The 13,145-nt window shown below is 38.3% G+C and overlaps 1 protein-coding gene across 2 annotated transcripts in view; it reads right to left on the bottom strand.

Moving 5' to 3' along the window:
• Positions 1 to 384: 384 nt before the first annotated feature.
• Positions 385 to 13,145, bottom strand: part of LOC106524176 (forkhead box protein J3) — a 67,621-nt gene continuing 54,860 nt past the window's right edge. For both annotated transcript variants that reach the window (XM_014017882.1, XM_014017881.1), the window contains 6 exons: positions 12,867 to 13,080; positions 9,753 to 9,998; positions 5,923 to 6,024; positions 3,712 to 3,975; positions 3,021 to 3,122; positions 385 to 2,398 (listed from right to left, as the gene is read on the bottom strand). In XM_014017882.1, coding sequence (XP_013873336.1) covers positions 2,277 to 2,398; positions 3,021 to 3,122; positions 3,712 to 3,975; positions 5,923 to 6,024; positions 9,753 to 9,998; positions 12,867 to 13,080 — 1,050 coding nt within the window. In that variant the 3' untranslated portion in view covers positions 385 to 2,276. The remainder of the gene's footprint in view (positions 2,399 to 3,020; positions 3,123 to 3,711; positions 3,976 to 5,922; positions 6,025 to 9,752; positions 9,999 to 12,866; positions 13,081 to 13,145) is intronic.

The following is a 13,145-nucleotide window of genomic DNA, read 5'->3' as shown; positions in this document are numbered from 1 at the left end:
ACTTATTCATATGGCTAGAGTGTGCTGCTTACAACCCAGTGAAACGGATCTGATACGGTTTGGACACGGTGTAACTTTGGTCTGGTCTGTTGAAATTACAGTAATGYAGTGGGAAACAAACAAGAGTGTTGCTTGGAACTTGGCTGACACCTGTTGGACAACAAGCGACGGGTTGGGGGAAACCGCATAAAAGCGACTGTAGATTTATCCAACGGCCTYGCCTCCACCAACCCCCCAGTTGCGTTTGTTTCCTCCTGTCAAATCCCATTTAAACCTGCGTTTCAAAGGCAGCACAAACAACGCATCGTGTTAAAAGACATGCAGAAGCTGTAAATCAAAGAGGCAAACAGCTGATGAAATAAGGGCAGCAGTTGCAGCGCKAAGTGCAGTAAAAATGGCTCATGACATTTTAATAAACACTTGACAGAATTCTTAACAGTTGAACCGCCACACACAGAATATTTATGACACGTAACGCCAAAGCCAGTATTTTCTTCTTTTTTTTCAAATCACTTATTTATGATATGCTGAAAATATGTACATGATCCAAACCCTGAAGGTCCAATTACAAAACACTGTCTCTGTTTGCTGCTTTCTTTGTTTTGTTTTTTTTTTTTAATCAGTCTGTGATTTTCAAGGGCAAACAGAGGAGTAATGGACTGTTATTTACAAGGACAACGTCACACAAAACATAGGATATACATATGCTGGTTACTGCAATACAGCATCAAATGGTAATAACAGGTATTTAACTTTTTTTTTCTAACGCTCTACAATGAAACATTGTATTGACCAGGTGAAAAATCACAGAGATCCTCCAAATCAAATAGCACTTTAAGATCTATATTTCACTGTAGAAAATATAAGAACTTGAAGTGTTGATAGAAAGAAATAAATTTGTTTCTTTTTTTTTCCGGCTGTATAAAGCTGTACACTTGTATGCTAAAGGAAATCAGACAACAGTACACAGACAAAATTAACATCACTAAAAACAAAGAGAAGCTTTTTGTCTTTGCTTTGTTGATTTTTTTAAAACAAAGAAATAAAAAAAATATTTTTTAAATATACTTCTTTCATTTTTTACTTAGATGCTATCCAGCTTGATGTTGTGCAAAATCTGCTTCTTTTCTCTCTAAATGAGGCATCTTGAAATCTTTACCRACTTCCTTTACTTAGTCAAATTTAAATTTATGAAAGAAGCGTAAGAAATTAAAACTACGTTATATACCAAGAATCTGGGACTTCATGTGGAAAAAAAATCCAAATCTGGTTTGTGCCTTGTTTATAATCCAAATCTGTGGCAATTCTTAGGTTTTACTAAAATCTTAATCCACAGTATTCTGTTTGTTTTAGCTAATAGACTTGACAAATACAGATTTTGACCCTTTCGACGACAGTTAAAAAGATGCTCGCTGTAAGCAAATAGGATCTGAACACTGACAGCACCACACGGCACACAGTTAACCTCAAATATTTATAGAAATAGAACAGATGTGAAAATGTATGTGAGCTTTCCACCCTGAGAACATGGAACTATGGACTACTGCATCGCATAAAATTATGGCATAAACTAAGCTGGGGAAAAAAACTGACCCAATAAAGACAAAAGAAACACAGATTGTGGCAAAAAATTGTTTTCAAGATGACTCTAAATTGTTTTGGTTTTAACCAGCAGGTGGTGCTCCACTCAGCCTTAGAATTTTTTATTTTTTTTCTCCCTAATTTTGGTTGAGAGTCACGGCAATTTAGAGAGGCCTAGTAACAGGGTGAGGAAATTATTATAAGGAAGAAAAAGCTGAAATATCTGGRCATGCTTGGCATGAAATGCATCTGATCTGCAGGGGCTTTAGAGTTTCTCTTTTCCCGTTCATTTCTTCCATGGGTGGTGAATCTTTGCAGACACAGGACACAAGCTGCAGCAGGAAACACATTTGAGATCAAAAGAAAACAACTCACAGAAGATTGGACAACACTTTGGCGACTTGTAACTTTTTTAACATCGTGTTTCCCTCCGGGATTTGTCCCACGTAGCTTAAACGTCTGTCCTCTGGGTTTTACAATGATTGTCTTTAGATTCATCAGCCTCTTACATTAGAAAAAAAAAGAAGTCCAACATCATTTTAAAAACTACTTTCCGTTTGTTCTCAGTTGGATTGTCATCTGTTTTCCTTCACACAGGTGGACAAAGCAGGTTGGACACCTCTGTAGCAACATGTCACTATGGTCCCACAGAGTGGTCTCCACTCCCTCTTCTTGTTTCAGATCCCTCCCTCGSTTTAGACAATGGAGTCCCAGTCAAAGTCRTCCTGGATGTCRTCAGCGGCAAGCAAGCGTCTCACCTGAAAGTGTCCTGGAGGCAGTCCGTGTTGCTGGTGGTGGGTCAACTGGCTGTGATGACCTGTGTGTAAAAACAAAACATTTTGATTAAATATTGTCATGGAGAAAATTCTGACTACTAATMACTCTGTGGTACAAAAAGTCGTCGATTTTATACACGCACAAGCAACGTCTGCATAATAAAATCGGTTCCGAATWGAAAATTTGATCGTCGATCATCTTATTATAAGAAATGATGGAGTTGTATCAGTTTTAATTATACTTAATTAAACCTAACGCAATATTGATTGAAAGAGTATCTGTTGCGGATCATTCTTACCTACWACCAAATCAAATGTTAGCTTAAAATCTGTAAAATTATTTGTGTTATAGTTAAATAAATTTTGGTTAATGTCTTTTACTTGTATTTATATGTAGAACACCCCCCCCACACACACACCATCACCCAAAAAAAATAAATAAATAAAATAAAATAACAGAAGCAGGAACATTATCATCCACCTTCATTGGTGATAATTATAGAATCCCTTCTGAGARCTATCTAGATGTCAAGCAGGTAAGATATTCATTGTTTGTAACTTTTCCACAGAAGCCCACTCCAAGAGATCAGAGCYATTGCTTTAAACTTTCGTCTGCTAGCATTTTACCACACTCTTCTGACCCGTCGGGGTGGGGGGAGTCACCTGTCATGTTGGGCGCCGTGCTACTCAAAGGAGGCATGTGAGGATATCCGGGTGGACCCATTAGAGGAGAAATGTTCTGTCTCGAGTCCATGTACATGTTCCCTGTGAGAGAACAGAGAAAAGGGCAGTGACTAACTGTCAGATTAGTATCCCGAACTTCACACATTTGTCTTTGCAGAGCACAAACTGTTATCATATATCACACACGCACACACACACACACACACACATCACGCTGCCATCTTATGCTGAGCCAGATAAACTGTACAGACTCTCGAGTCAGTCAGAGGACCCTTCAGTGATGAAAGCTCCACCATCGTTGTCATGCTCTACGTACAGTGGCTTAAAAACAGACAACAGTCATAATTCCCTGGCAAAAAATATAAAAGCACGGTATGGGCTTACTGAGCAAGAATAAAATATTCAGCCTGAACTGAAGCCTCTATCACAACAAAACAGGCCGTGAAAATACACTGAATGCCTGCTATGAAAGGAAAAGAAATAAATATAGAATTACTTAGATGCTTTAATCTTTAGAAACACCTTTTCTGATTTGTACGCTTCCTGTTTGTTTAGTTTGAGCCTTTTTTCATCTCTTTTCTTGTCCTTTATTGATTAGACACCAAAGTAAAAGTGCGAGTAAGGCTGGAGTTTTATTAATAAGAGTAGATGTGTTTTCGTGTGGGCCGACCCGTGCCGATGTGTTGTCTGTGCTGCCCGTGCTGATTGTGGTGGTTGGGTTTCGGGTGCATGGCCCCGTGCGGCTGAGCAGGGAGCTGCGGCGCCGACGTTGCTGCTCCGTGTTGGACTTGAGGCTGGGGGTGGGTGGCACCCTGAGGAGGGATGACTCCCGTGGCTGTGAAGAACTGGTTAATCAAGGAGCACAGGTCCGCAATCTGAGCGGCATCCAAAGTCCAGTTGTTGAGCTCGGCCTGCCTCATGCTCTCCTTTAGACCTGAAAAGAAAGAATCATTTGTGTTGTCACGATCTCTGACCTAAAATCTCCCTTACGCTGCAGGAAAAACTCATCAAGCTTCTGCTGTATTTGAACTTAGAACAATGACAACTTGAACAAAAACCTTACCAAGCTTTAAATGTTCTTTTACTCAAACTTTGCCAGTTCTATTTACACTAAAACAACRATAAAGATTTGTTTTTGTGGCAAAGTTAATTTCCTGATGCATCTCAACMGTCCAGGTAGAAAAATCTTTAAAAGAACAGGGTTGAGCAGGTCCTCTGAACAAGKTCTTCGTTGAAACRTTTCAACAAAAAAGAAGCTGTAAAGAGGATCTACTGAACCTTTTTTAGATTGCAGATTTATTGTTAAATAATTAATTTAAATGTTTCCAGTTTAAACACTTTTTTCCGTACTTAGGTGAAGCCTGTTTTAAAGTTTTGATGCCATGAAATTTATTGTAACTGTATAGCTCTATGCCACATGTCAGACTTCATAAAGGCTGTGTCAAAAAACATTTTTGGAGACTTTTGATTGGGTTCAAATCATTGCTTTTGATACTTTGTTCAAAGRCCTGGGGTCGTACTTTGACAATTGCTTTTTTCAGCTTGTTACTGGCTACAAAGCTATTTTTTTAATTACTGTAGATATAAGTCTAAACTGACTTACTGTCATTGATCAAAGAATCCTGTATCCTGTAATTTGTACTAAAGTTTGTTCAACTTTAAATTTCTTTTTGCCTAGAAAAACAAATGTGTGTGTCTTGCACTGATGAGAAGGTGCTGCTTGATATCTTATTGAGATAAAGCCCAAACTGGTKTATTTACACTAGAATTTCTAGAGTTTAACCAGGTTCCGACTCAACTTTCTCCAAGGCCTTCTGCATCAAATGTGTTGACATGTTTTTTTTTTCTGTAATATGATTCATCAGGGTCTGACATTCCAAATCATGTTCAGTCAACTGCTAGTACCAAAGCTGGACATCACTCAGAGAAGAAGCAGATGACTGAGGCAAATGAAAAAAACATGTAAATGCCAAGGCAAATCGTCTGAAGACCTGCGCTCATTAACTAGGCCAAGTGTTGCTTCATAATTACTGTAACTTTAAAGATGAGAAAGTCTAATTTAATTTATTTCAAACTAGAAAAAAATTAACAACAATAACCCACTGATTGACCAAACGCAAATAACCGATTTACAATTGTGAGGTCACGTACGGTGAAGGGATCAATGGTTGAAACTCACTAACGTGACAAATTGATTAAGTTTCAAACCACAAATCACCCAACACTAAACCTCAATGCCTTCTTTTTGTATTTATTTCTAAATATACACAGCTAAAACATACAGTCTACTAGTGTCTCTTAATTACATTTAAGCCCTTTTTGTTTGTGTGCAACAGAGGCTCCATCCCTGCTGTTTGGAGGCGAGCTACCGACAGTGGAGGACAGCAGCGTGAGGGAAGTAAAAAAAAAAGAGAGAGAGAGCCAACAGCAGCCTGTGTGTTACAGGACCAGCCTTCTTCAACAGCTGTGTGTGGCTGTAGCCTGCTTTGTGCGCTGACCATGATAATGGGCTGTTAGGGAGTCAAGACCTAATTGGATTATTCACATCATACAATAGAGGAGGGCGCAAGACAACCTGTGTGTGTATGTCTGTGTGTGAGCCACAGAAAAAAAAAAGTGGCAGCCTTTCTGATGCAAGATAATGCTTTTTTATTTTATTGGTCAGGTGCTGTTACAACAATGGGCATTATTCAAAAAGTGAGCGTACATAAAGGTGGAAACAATGGTTTAATCAAGAGAACTGATCTGATTTAAAAACAGTTAATTGGCTTTCTTTGGGATGACAAAGAATGCTGCTTTATCAGCCGTTATCTCAAATGGTCACGATGATGAAATGAGGACTCTCCAAGTGTGTGTACGTGTGCTTGTGCGAGTGTGTAACCTTGAAACGGGGAGAGRTCTACATCAGCCCAGTTGTAGCTGGTAGCAATGCGGCAGCTCTCTTTCAGCCAGTCCAGGTTGGGGTACCAGTCTGACGACATGCCTGAGAAACAGCAACAAACACCTTCCTTAGATCAACATTTAATCRCATTTTTTTGAATGACCTAACACAGTGTATGAGGAGCTTTATCCCCAAGTGCAACAATTTAAAAGAATTTACCACTTTTGATATCAGCTTTTCCAACACAAAATTACAAGTATAATTAACAGAATGGCTTCACAGATAAAAATGGTAGATCTATCCAATGACAAACTGTCACTTGTAAAGTTATGCTTGACAGCTTTAAGGGCATTAATGGAAGATTTTTCACACTGAAGCACTTGAAGTAATTTGTTTTTCATTTGCATGTCTTACAAGAGGTTTAAGGTAAAAAAAATAATTAGATGATAATTATTTGCATAAATTTACTTAAAAATGTTACCCCAATTAAAGCTTTTCAAATGTACATAAGCTATCAATCAAACAGCTTCGTTTAATTTCTTCCCATTTAGTGTGACGCATGCATGGGGGCTCTCCTATGAGAGACTACAGGCCTAAATGTTGAAGTCTAAAAACCACACAGTTGAATATATAACATTTGTTTGTTTGTGTGAATCTTCATTTCAAAAGCTTTTTCCAGAAGATTCATCCATAAATGTCAGGATGGCCACCAAGGTGGGTACAATGTGGGCAACAAAATAATGTGCACAGCCCAAAGTACAGCTTTGTGAGCCTCACACAGTAAAACAAGCCATTTTCAAAAACTGGTGGTGCAAAGCACGGCTTCACGTCTCACAGGTTGGTTGGGTGCAAACAGATTTCAGCGAGACATTGACCGAAAATCTAACTATTTTCTCACAGTTTTGAACCTGTCTTCAACTGCTGCAGATCAGTGAAAATTGCCCTAAAAAGGGGAGACAGATATGAAGAAGTTGGGATTTTTACTAGAAGTGGCCAAAATGKACAAGTGCAGCAATGAGGATATTAAATTGGAAGATACAGAAGAGGCTGAGATTGTTTGGAAATGTACCGAGGAGGAATAGCTTTGGACTAATAATACAATATTGGACAGAAAAYGCTGAACATAATAGAAGGCAAAATAAAAAGCTGGTACTGGTAGATGTAGTTAGGGAGGAACTGCAGAGGGTTAATGTGAGACAGGAGGATGCTGAGCAAAATTCTGCTAAGGCTATTCCTTAAGGGAGAAGTCAAAAGAAGGTTTTACATATTTTTAATTTTTAACTTGTGTAAAAGCAGGAAAAAGGTAGTAAATATGTTTTAAAAAAGAAAAACATATTAAGGCTTCTTCAGTTTATTGTTGCAATATCCCAACATACATTGTATCATATTGTATTGTACTGACGTTTTACTTCTAGACTTATTATTTTAGGCCAGTATAATTTCTCATTTATTCAGGTCATCATAATCCAAGGCCTGGGCCTAAAATGAGCCAAGCTGGTAAAATAATTCATGTTTATTAGAAACATAAAACATGTCTTGTCTATTTTGCAAACAGCCACAAGGTGGTATGCGTTCACTCGGGAGAAATTACAACAGCAGATTTGCATTGGGGGGCGGGAGACAATGATGCTATGTACTTTCTGAAGCCATACATCATATAAAGAGAGCTTGATTTAACTCAAACTCAGCTGGGTTAAGAGGAATACAAACAGCATAAATAATGTTACTCTGTTGCAGGGATGTAGAAAAGAACAAAAAAAGAGGACTGACTGGAAATATGAGCAGGAGAATCCTTGGTGAAGATTTGTATTAGCCCAGCTTCACAATATTAAATGCTGTACCCTGTGACCTTATGGGCAAAAGAATATGATATAAATGTAATATATCTGGGCACAGACAGGTTTATGTGCTGGGTGGATTTTCTTTACAACACTGTGGCTTTGGGACTGAGCAGATGTGGAAGCATTGTTTGTGCTGAACTGCATCAATGTGAAAGAAAATTTTAGGTGTCTTTGTCCACAGAATTAAATGCATCGATATATGACCATAAATGGAATTGGGTATGTTGGGCACCAAGACCCTAAAGTCCTAATCATAAGTTATTCTCTTACTGCTTTAAAAAAAACATGACTATTCTTGTTAATGAGWCTTTAAGACACCACATGAAGGAGGTTACGCCCACGGCTCGTGTACACTAAACAAACTRTTTTACTGTGCATATTTAAAGCAGTTCAGTAACAAGATAAAGCTGCAAAATGACAACATTACACTAAACTCCATGAGTGTTATGGTGTTTATTATCTGCTTTGATGCTTAGTCTTTTTGCATTATGATGTGAACAGGGATGGTAATCAAATTTGATGGTTTGTGGAGCCGTTTAGCACACCAAACTCAGAAACAGTGGGATTTTTCCTACAACAATATGCTGGTGTGGAGCTTTTCCAAGTCTAACACTAGGGGGGCCGCTACAGACAAAAACGACACCACAAAGTGGTGCCAAAGTAGTCAAACATTTCCATTTTTTAGTTAACACATTCATATCCAACTACAACTGCTTAACTGGAATATAAGGAGTGTCTTTTTCCAAATTCCAAATCAGTGGGCAGATTTATAACTTGCGGTTGGTGTTTGTGTGTTAATTACATTAAATTCTGATTTTAGTAAAAATAATAAATTTTGTCCCACTGTGATGAWGAAGAATGGCTGTTTCATGGATGATTAGCGAGAGTACAAACAGACCCCATGAAAACTACTGACATTTTCAAAATATCAAGGAAGCAAACATTTGATCATCTCTGAGGAGGTGCAGATTTATAAAGGYGGTCATTTTGAACAAACTACAAAACTAATAATCTGAAGTATTTCTAACTTATATGTTTCTGTATACATGTATTTCTATTTTTCACCGTTCCATTAATATTTTTATTTGTTTTTATTTTTATTGTTATTTTAATTTATTTTACACTTGCCTGGCCCAAAATAAAGTTGCCACATGGACTTAAAGTGCTACGATGTGAGGTTGCTGCAGTTGGTCAGGTCTAGGTTCAGCAACAGGATGTGCTCAAAGAATGAGGTCACCTGAATATATTGAATGACCAGGTTATTCAAGGATTTTTCTCTTCCCTGATGGCACGGGCATATTCCAAGATGACAATGCCAGGATTCATGAGGCTGTAATTGTGAAAGAGTGGTTCAGGGAGTGTGAGACATTATTTTCACACATGGATTGGCTCCACAGAGTCCACTGAGAATCTTTGGGATGTGCTGGAGAAGGCTTTGTGCAGCGGTCAGACTCTACCATCATCAATGCAAGATCTTGGTGAAAACGTAATGCAAAACTGGATGGAAATAAATCTTGTGACGTTGCAGAAGTTTATCGAAACAATGCCACAGCGAACGTAAACAAAGCTAAACGTGGTGCAAATATTAGAGTGTGAGACTTTTTTTTTTGGTGGTGACTTTTTTATTTGGCCAGCAGTGTATATTTTATCTTCATCAATTCTTATTTCTAACTTTTGTTATTTCAAAGCTTGTATTTTATTTTATTTTTTTTTGCATTTTGGATTCATGTGTGTTTGCACAGTCCTACCAGCTATACTGAATTGAATAATATGTTAAAGTTTTTGATCAATGATGCAGTCTACATTTTAACTAAGCTTATTTACAGAACACTTCTCTCCACACGTGTTTTTAGTTATTTTCCAATAAACTCTGAATCAGATAAAACCAAAGTCAGAAATGTAAAAGTTTGTAAATTATTAAAAGGGTTCTTTACTAAAACTGAAAAAAACAACAAAAAAAAAACGCCAAACTGCCATTTGTATTCTCACCTGTTGTGGAGCAGGTCTGCACTCCGTGACTCTGGTGGGACAGAGAGGGGTGTTGTTGGTGCTGGCCATGCTGGCCATGCACCTGGTGCTGGTGAGGTGACAGGTGAGGGTGGTGAGCGTGGTGCGACGTCTGGGCGTGGTTGTGTTGGTGGTGGTGGGCGCTGCTGCTTCCTGCACCCGGAGAGTGCTGGTATGAGCAGGCGGTCCGAGCCTGCTGACTAGAGTCACTCGGCATGCTCATCAGGCCTGTCAAAAATTAGGACACAAATTTTAAAAGATGCAACAAAATCAAATAATAAGCAAACTAACCCTTTTAATTTAGAGTTTTGCTCCTGAGTCTTTCATAAAAATTTACAAGTATCAAACTATCAGAAAAAATAAATAAATAAAAAAAACTTTGGTCTTATTGATATGAGACACTACAGAAAATAAAAAAAAAAAACAAGATGATGATCATCATGTCAGAAAAACATACAATAGACTCAATTAAAAATTAAACATGTTTACAGTAATAAGTCATACTGTAATGAAAATGAAAGAATTTTAGTCTTGGTTCTAGACTGTCTCTCATAGTAAACATGGATAAAAACCTTCAAARTAAAATTTTGGATCTACTTTCATTTCAAATCCAAACAGACTGAATACACAGAGCTCCAGGGACCTTTTCAGAAACTGTTTTCCTGCAGTACAGTCTTTTAATAAATGTCTCTTCATGTGAGTTTTTTCATCTGCTGTTTTCTCTCTTTTTCACTCCCCCTAAAAAAAAGAATAGACTGAAAACTATGTAAATAGTCTTTTTTCTCTTTTTGCACAGACAAATCACAACAACATGATCAAGAGGCTAACTGAGTCTTACTGCTGCCACATGGGAGTTGTTACACCTTTATCTTCTTACAAGTGTTTTTAGGAACAATTCATTTCTTACATGCTTATTCAGCACTTTCTGTAAATGTTTGTTTTCATCTCTATCCATCATTACAAAAACTGTTTTCTTTTCTTTTTAATTGTGTAAATGCTGGTTCAGCATTCAGACTATTGTTGTCTTGTTTGTTTGTTTTTTTCTGCACATATTTTGCAGTCTAAGAACTTCAGCAAAATTTGTGCTATTTTAACCATTATCTGAAAATGTTCAGCTCATTCAGGAGGTGGATGCCATAATGTTGGAAATGTTTATACTTTTTTAAAAAGTTAACTTTATTAACAGCATTCCCTCATTGAAAAACACCGAGATCATTTCAATTTCTTCAAAAATATTGTTTTTGAACTCTGATTATATTTTCTCAGTTTTTGTCTTCTTGTGCTACTTTTAGTTTTGAGTTACGTTACTACTACATTTAGCTAGCATTTTGCAACTTTAAGATTTTAGCTAGCCCCAGCTTTTGTTGCTTACATGCATTTTTTGCTGCTTTTAGCTTATACTTAGCATTTTTTTACTTTTAGTTTGTGTTCTTTTTTTAGCTTTAAAGCTAGTTTCATAGTTGACGCAATGAACACACGCAATTTCTTCTATGTTTATACTAAAGCATGGAATGACATTCCTCAAAACATACATTCATTATGTACAACATACATAAACTACAGCTCTTTAAGAAGAATCTTGTCTGCCATCTGCTGCACACTTTTTGTTGTGCTCATATTTAGACGTCCTATTTTGCAAATGCTGCCTTCCTGAAATTTGGTATGCTTGTTTGTCTTTGTGTCTATGGTGTRTAATGATGTGATTGTGATGCTGTATTTCTGAGTGTTTTATGTGCTGCAGAAAAGGAACCTGCTGTAAAACAGCAATTWTGCTGAGTCAGGCTTGATTTTTAGTGATCTTTTCCTGTTAAATCAATAAATCAAATCAAATCAACAGGGCGTAAGAGTACGTGTGCCAATAGTGATGCAATCGTTCCTTCCCCACYCCTGCACATTCAAATGCTTTGTTTGTCCGTCGAGCTTTTGTTCCCCTTTTTACAAGATTTCATGTTATAACGCACTGCTATGTCCTTTCAGAGTATACTACACCAAAGTAAGCACCAAGTATAMACGGAGTATAAACCAATTTACCAGACTTAAAACCATTTAAAAACACCTGCTGTGGTCTATCTGTTAAAAAGTTCTTTATCCATAAAATCAGGGTTGAGTGGACCTGCAGGTTCTGACCGCAGTGCAGCAGAATGTCAATATTTAYAGTATTAAAAGCAGAGGAAAAGTCCATAATTAAGATGAATTTTTAGATTGTTTTTGTGTTGTTGTAACAAGACAACACAACCTAACACAGATACAGTTTGCTGTGTRGTTTTGGACTCATTATTATAAAGACAATAAGCTGCTAAAGCACTGGGACTTACAAAGTCAAACACAACTGCTGCAGTTGTTTCCTACTTGACTTCTCAGGTAAACCTCTCCATCTATATTTGTGCAACATAACTACTTTTGTTTTTCACTCTTCTCATTGTTTCAGTTTTTATTTTCCCCGTTTGCATCCTAGACCACAAACTGAAGGCGACCCTGTCAGACGGTGAATTCAAACAGTAGAGCTCAACAGAGCGCATCAATCTCCTCAGTTACAAATTCATGGGTGTGTGTGGGGATAGTAAGAGGAACAAGGTAGTAGGGGGTGGTGTGTGTGTGGGTGTGTGTGTGTTGGGGGGGGTGGGGGTCCTAGAGGGAGGAGGCCTGGTGACCTGAAAGCTTCAGGAAGCAATTAGAGAGATGCTTCACAAACTTTAGAACCAATCTAATTAGCTGCTATCAAAGCTGCAGAACTCCTTTCTCTGCTCGGCTAAAGATGTGTTTTTCTCCTGTTGGATTCTTCCTCTTAATTGCCTTTACTCATTTGACTGTGCGAGTCGTAAAATGCAGATATGCGGAACAACGGGTTGTTTGTTTATTTAAATACAGCAGAGCAGGAGTAGCGTTTGGTGGAGGTTAATGCTGAAAGGCTGCTCATGAAAGCAGCAGTTGAGTTGTGTGAATTGCATCGTGGGTCTAAGCGTGCCAGTTAACTACGAGCGTGAAGCCTGACAAGAGGTTTACAATTGTTTTCCTGTTCACACGGGCACTCTTTCRGACGTCGGGACGTGCTCGCCCGAGCCGTCACACTAATCCGCGGCGAGGGCTGACACCCACCTGGCTGTGAGAAGGGCTGCTCAAAGATGCACTTGTAGAGGCTGCGGAAAGAAGCGCTGAGGTCCTCAAAGTCTGAGAAACAGAGCTGCTTGTCCCGTGACTCCGCGACCGCTAACCCGTACTGAGGCTGCGGGGGAGGAGGGGGAGGGGGAGGAGGCTGAGCAGGTTGTTGGAGGCTCAACGACTGGGACGAAGGCTCTGAATGGCTGCTCACCTTTAAAACAGAGAGAGAGAGAAAAAAAAGATGAAGTGACAAAAAAAGAGACATGGGGGCAATAA

This window comes from Austrofundulus limnaeus, unplaced genomic scaffold (assembly GCF_001266775.1).
Source record: "Austrofundulus limnaeus strain Quisiro unplaced genomic scaffold, Austrofundulus_limnaeus-1.0 Scaffold178, whole genome shotgun sequence".
Classification (NCBI taxonomy): Eukaryota; Metazoa; Chordata; class Actinopteri; order Cyprinodontiformes; family Rivulidae; genus Austrofundulus; species Austrofundulus limnaeus.
The sequence above is the reverse complement of the archived record's forward strand: the minus strand, read 5'-3'. Positions and strand labels throughout refer to the sequence as shown.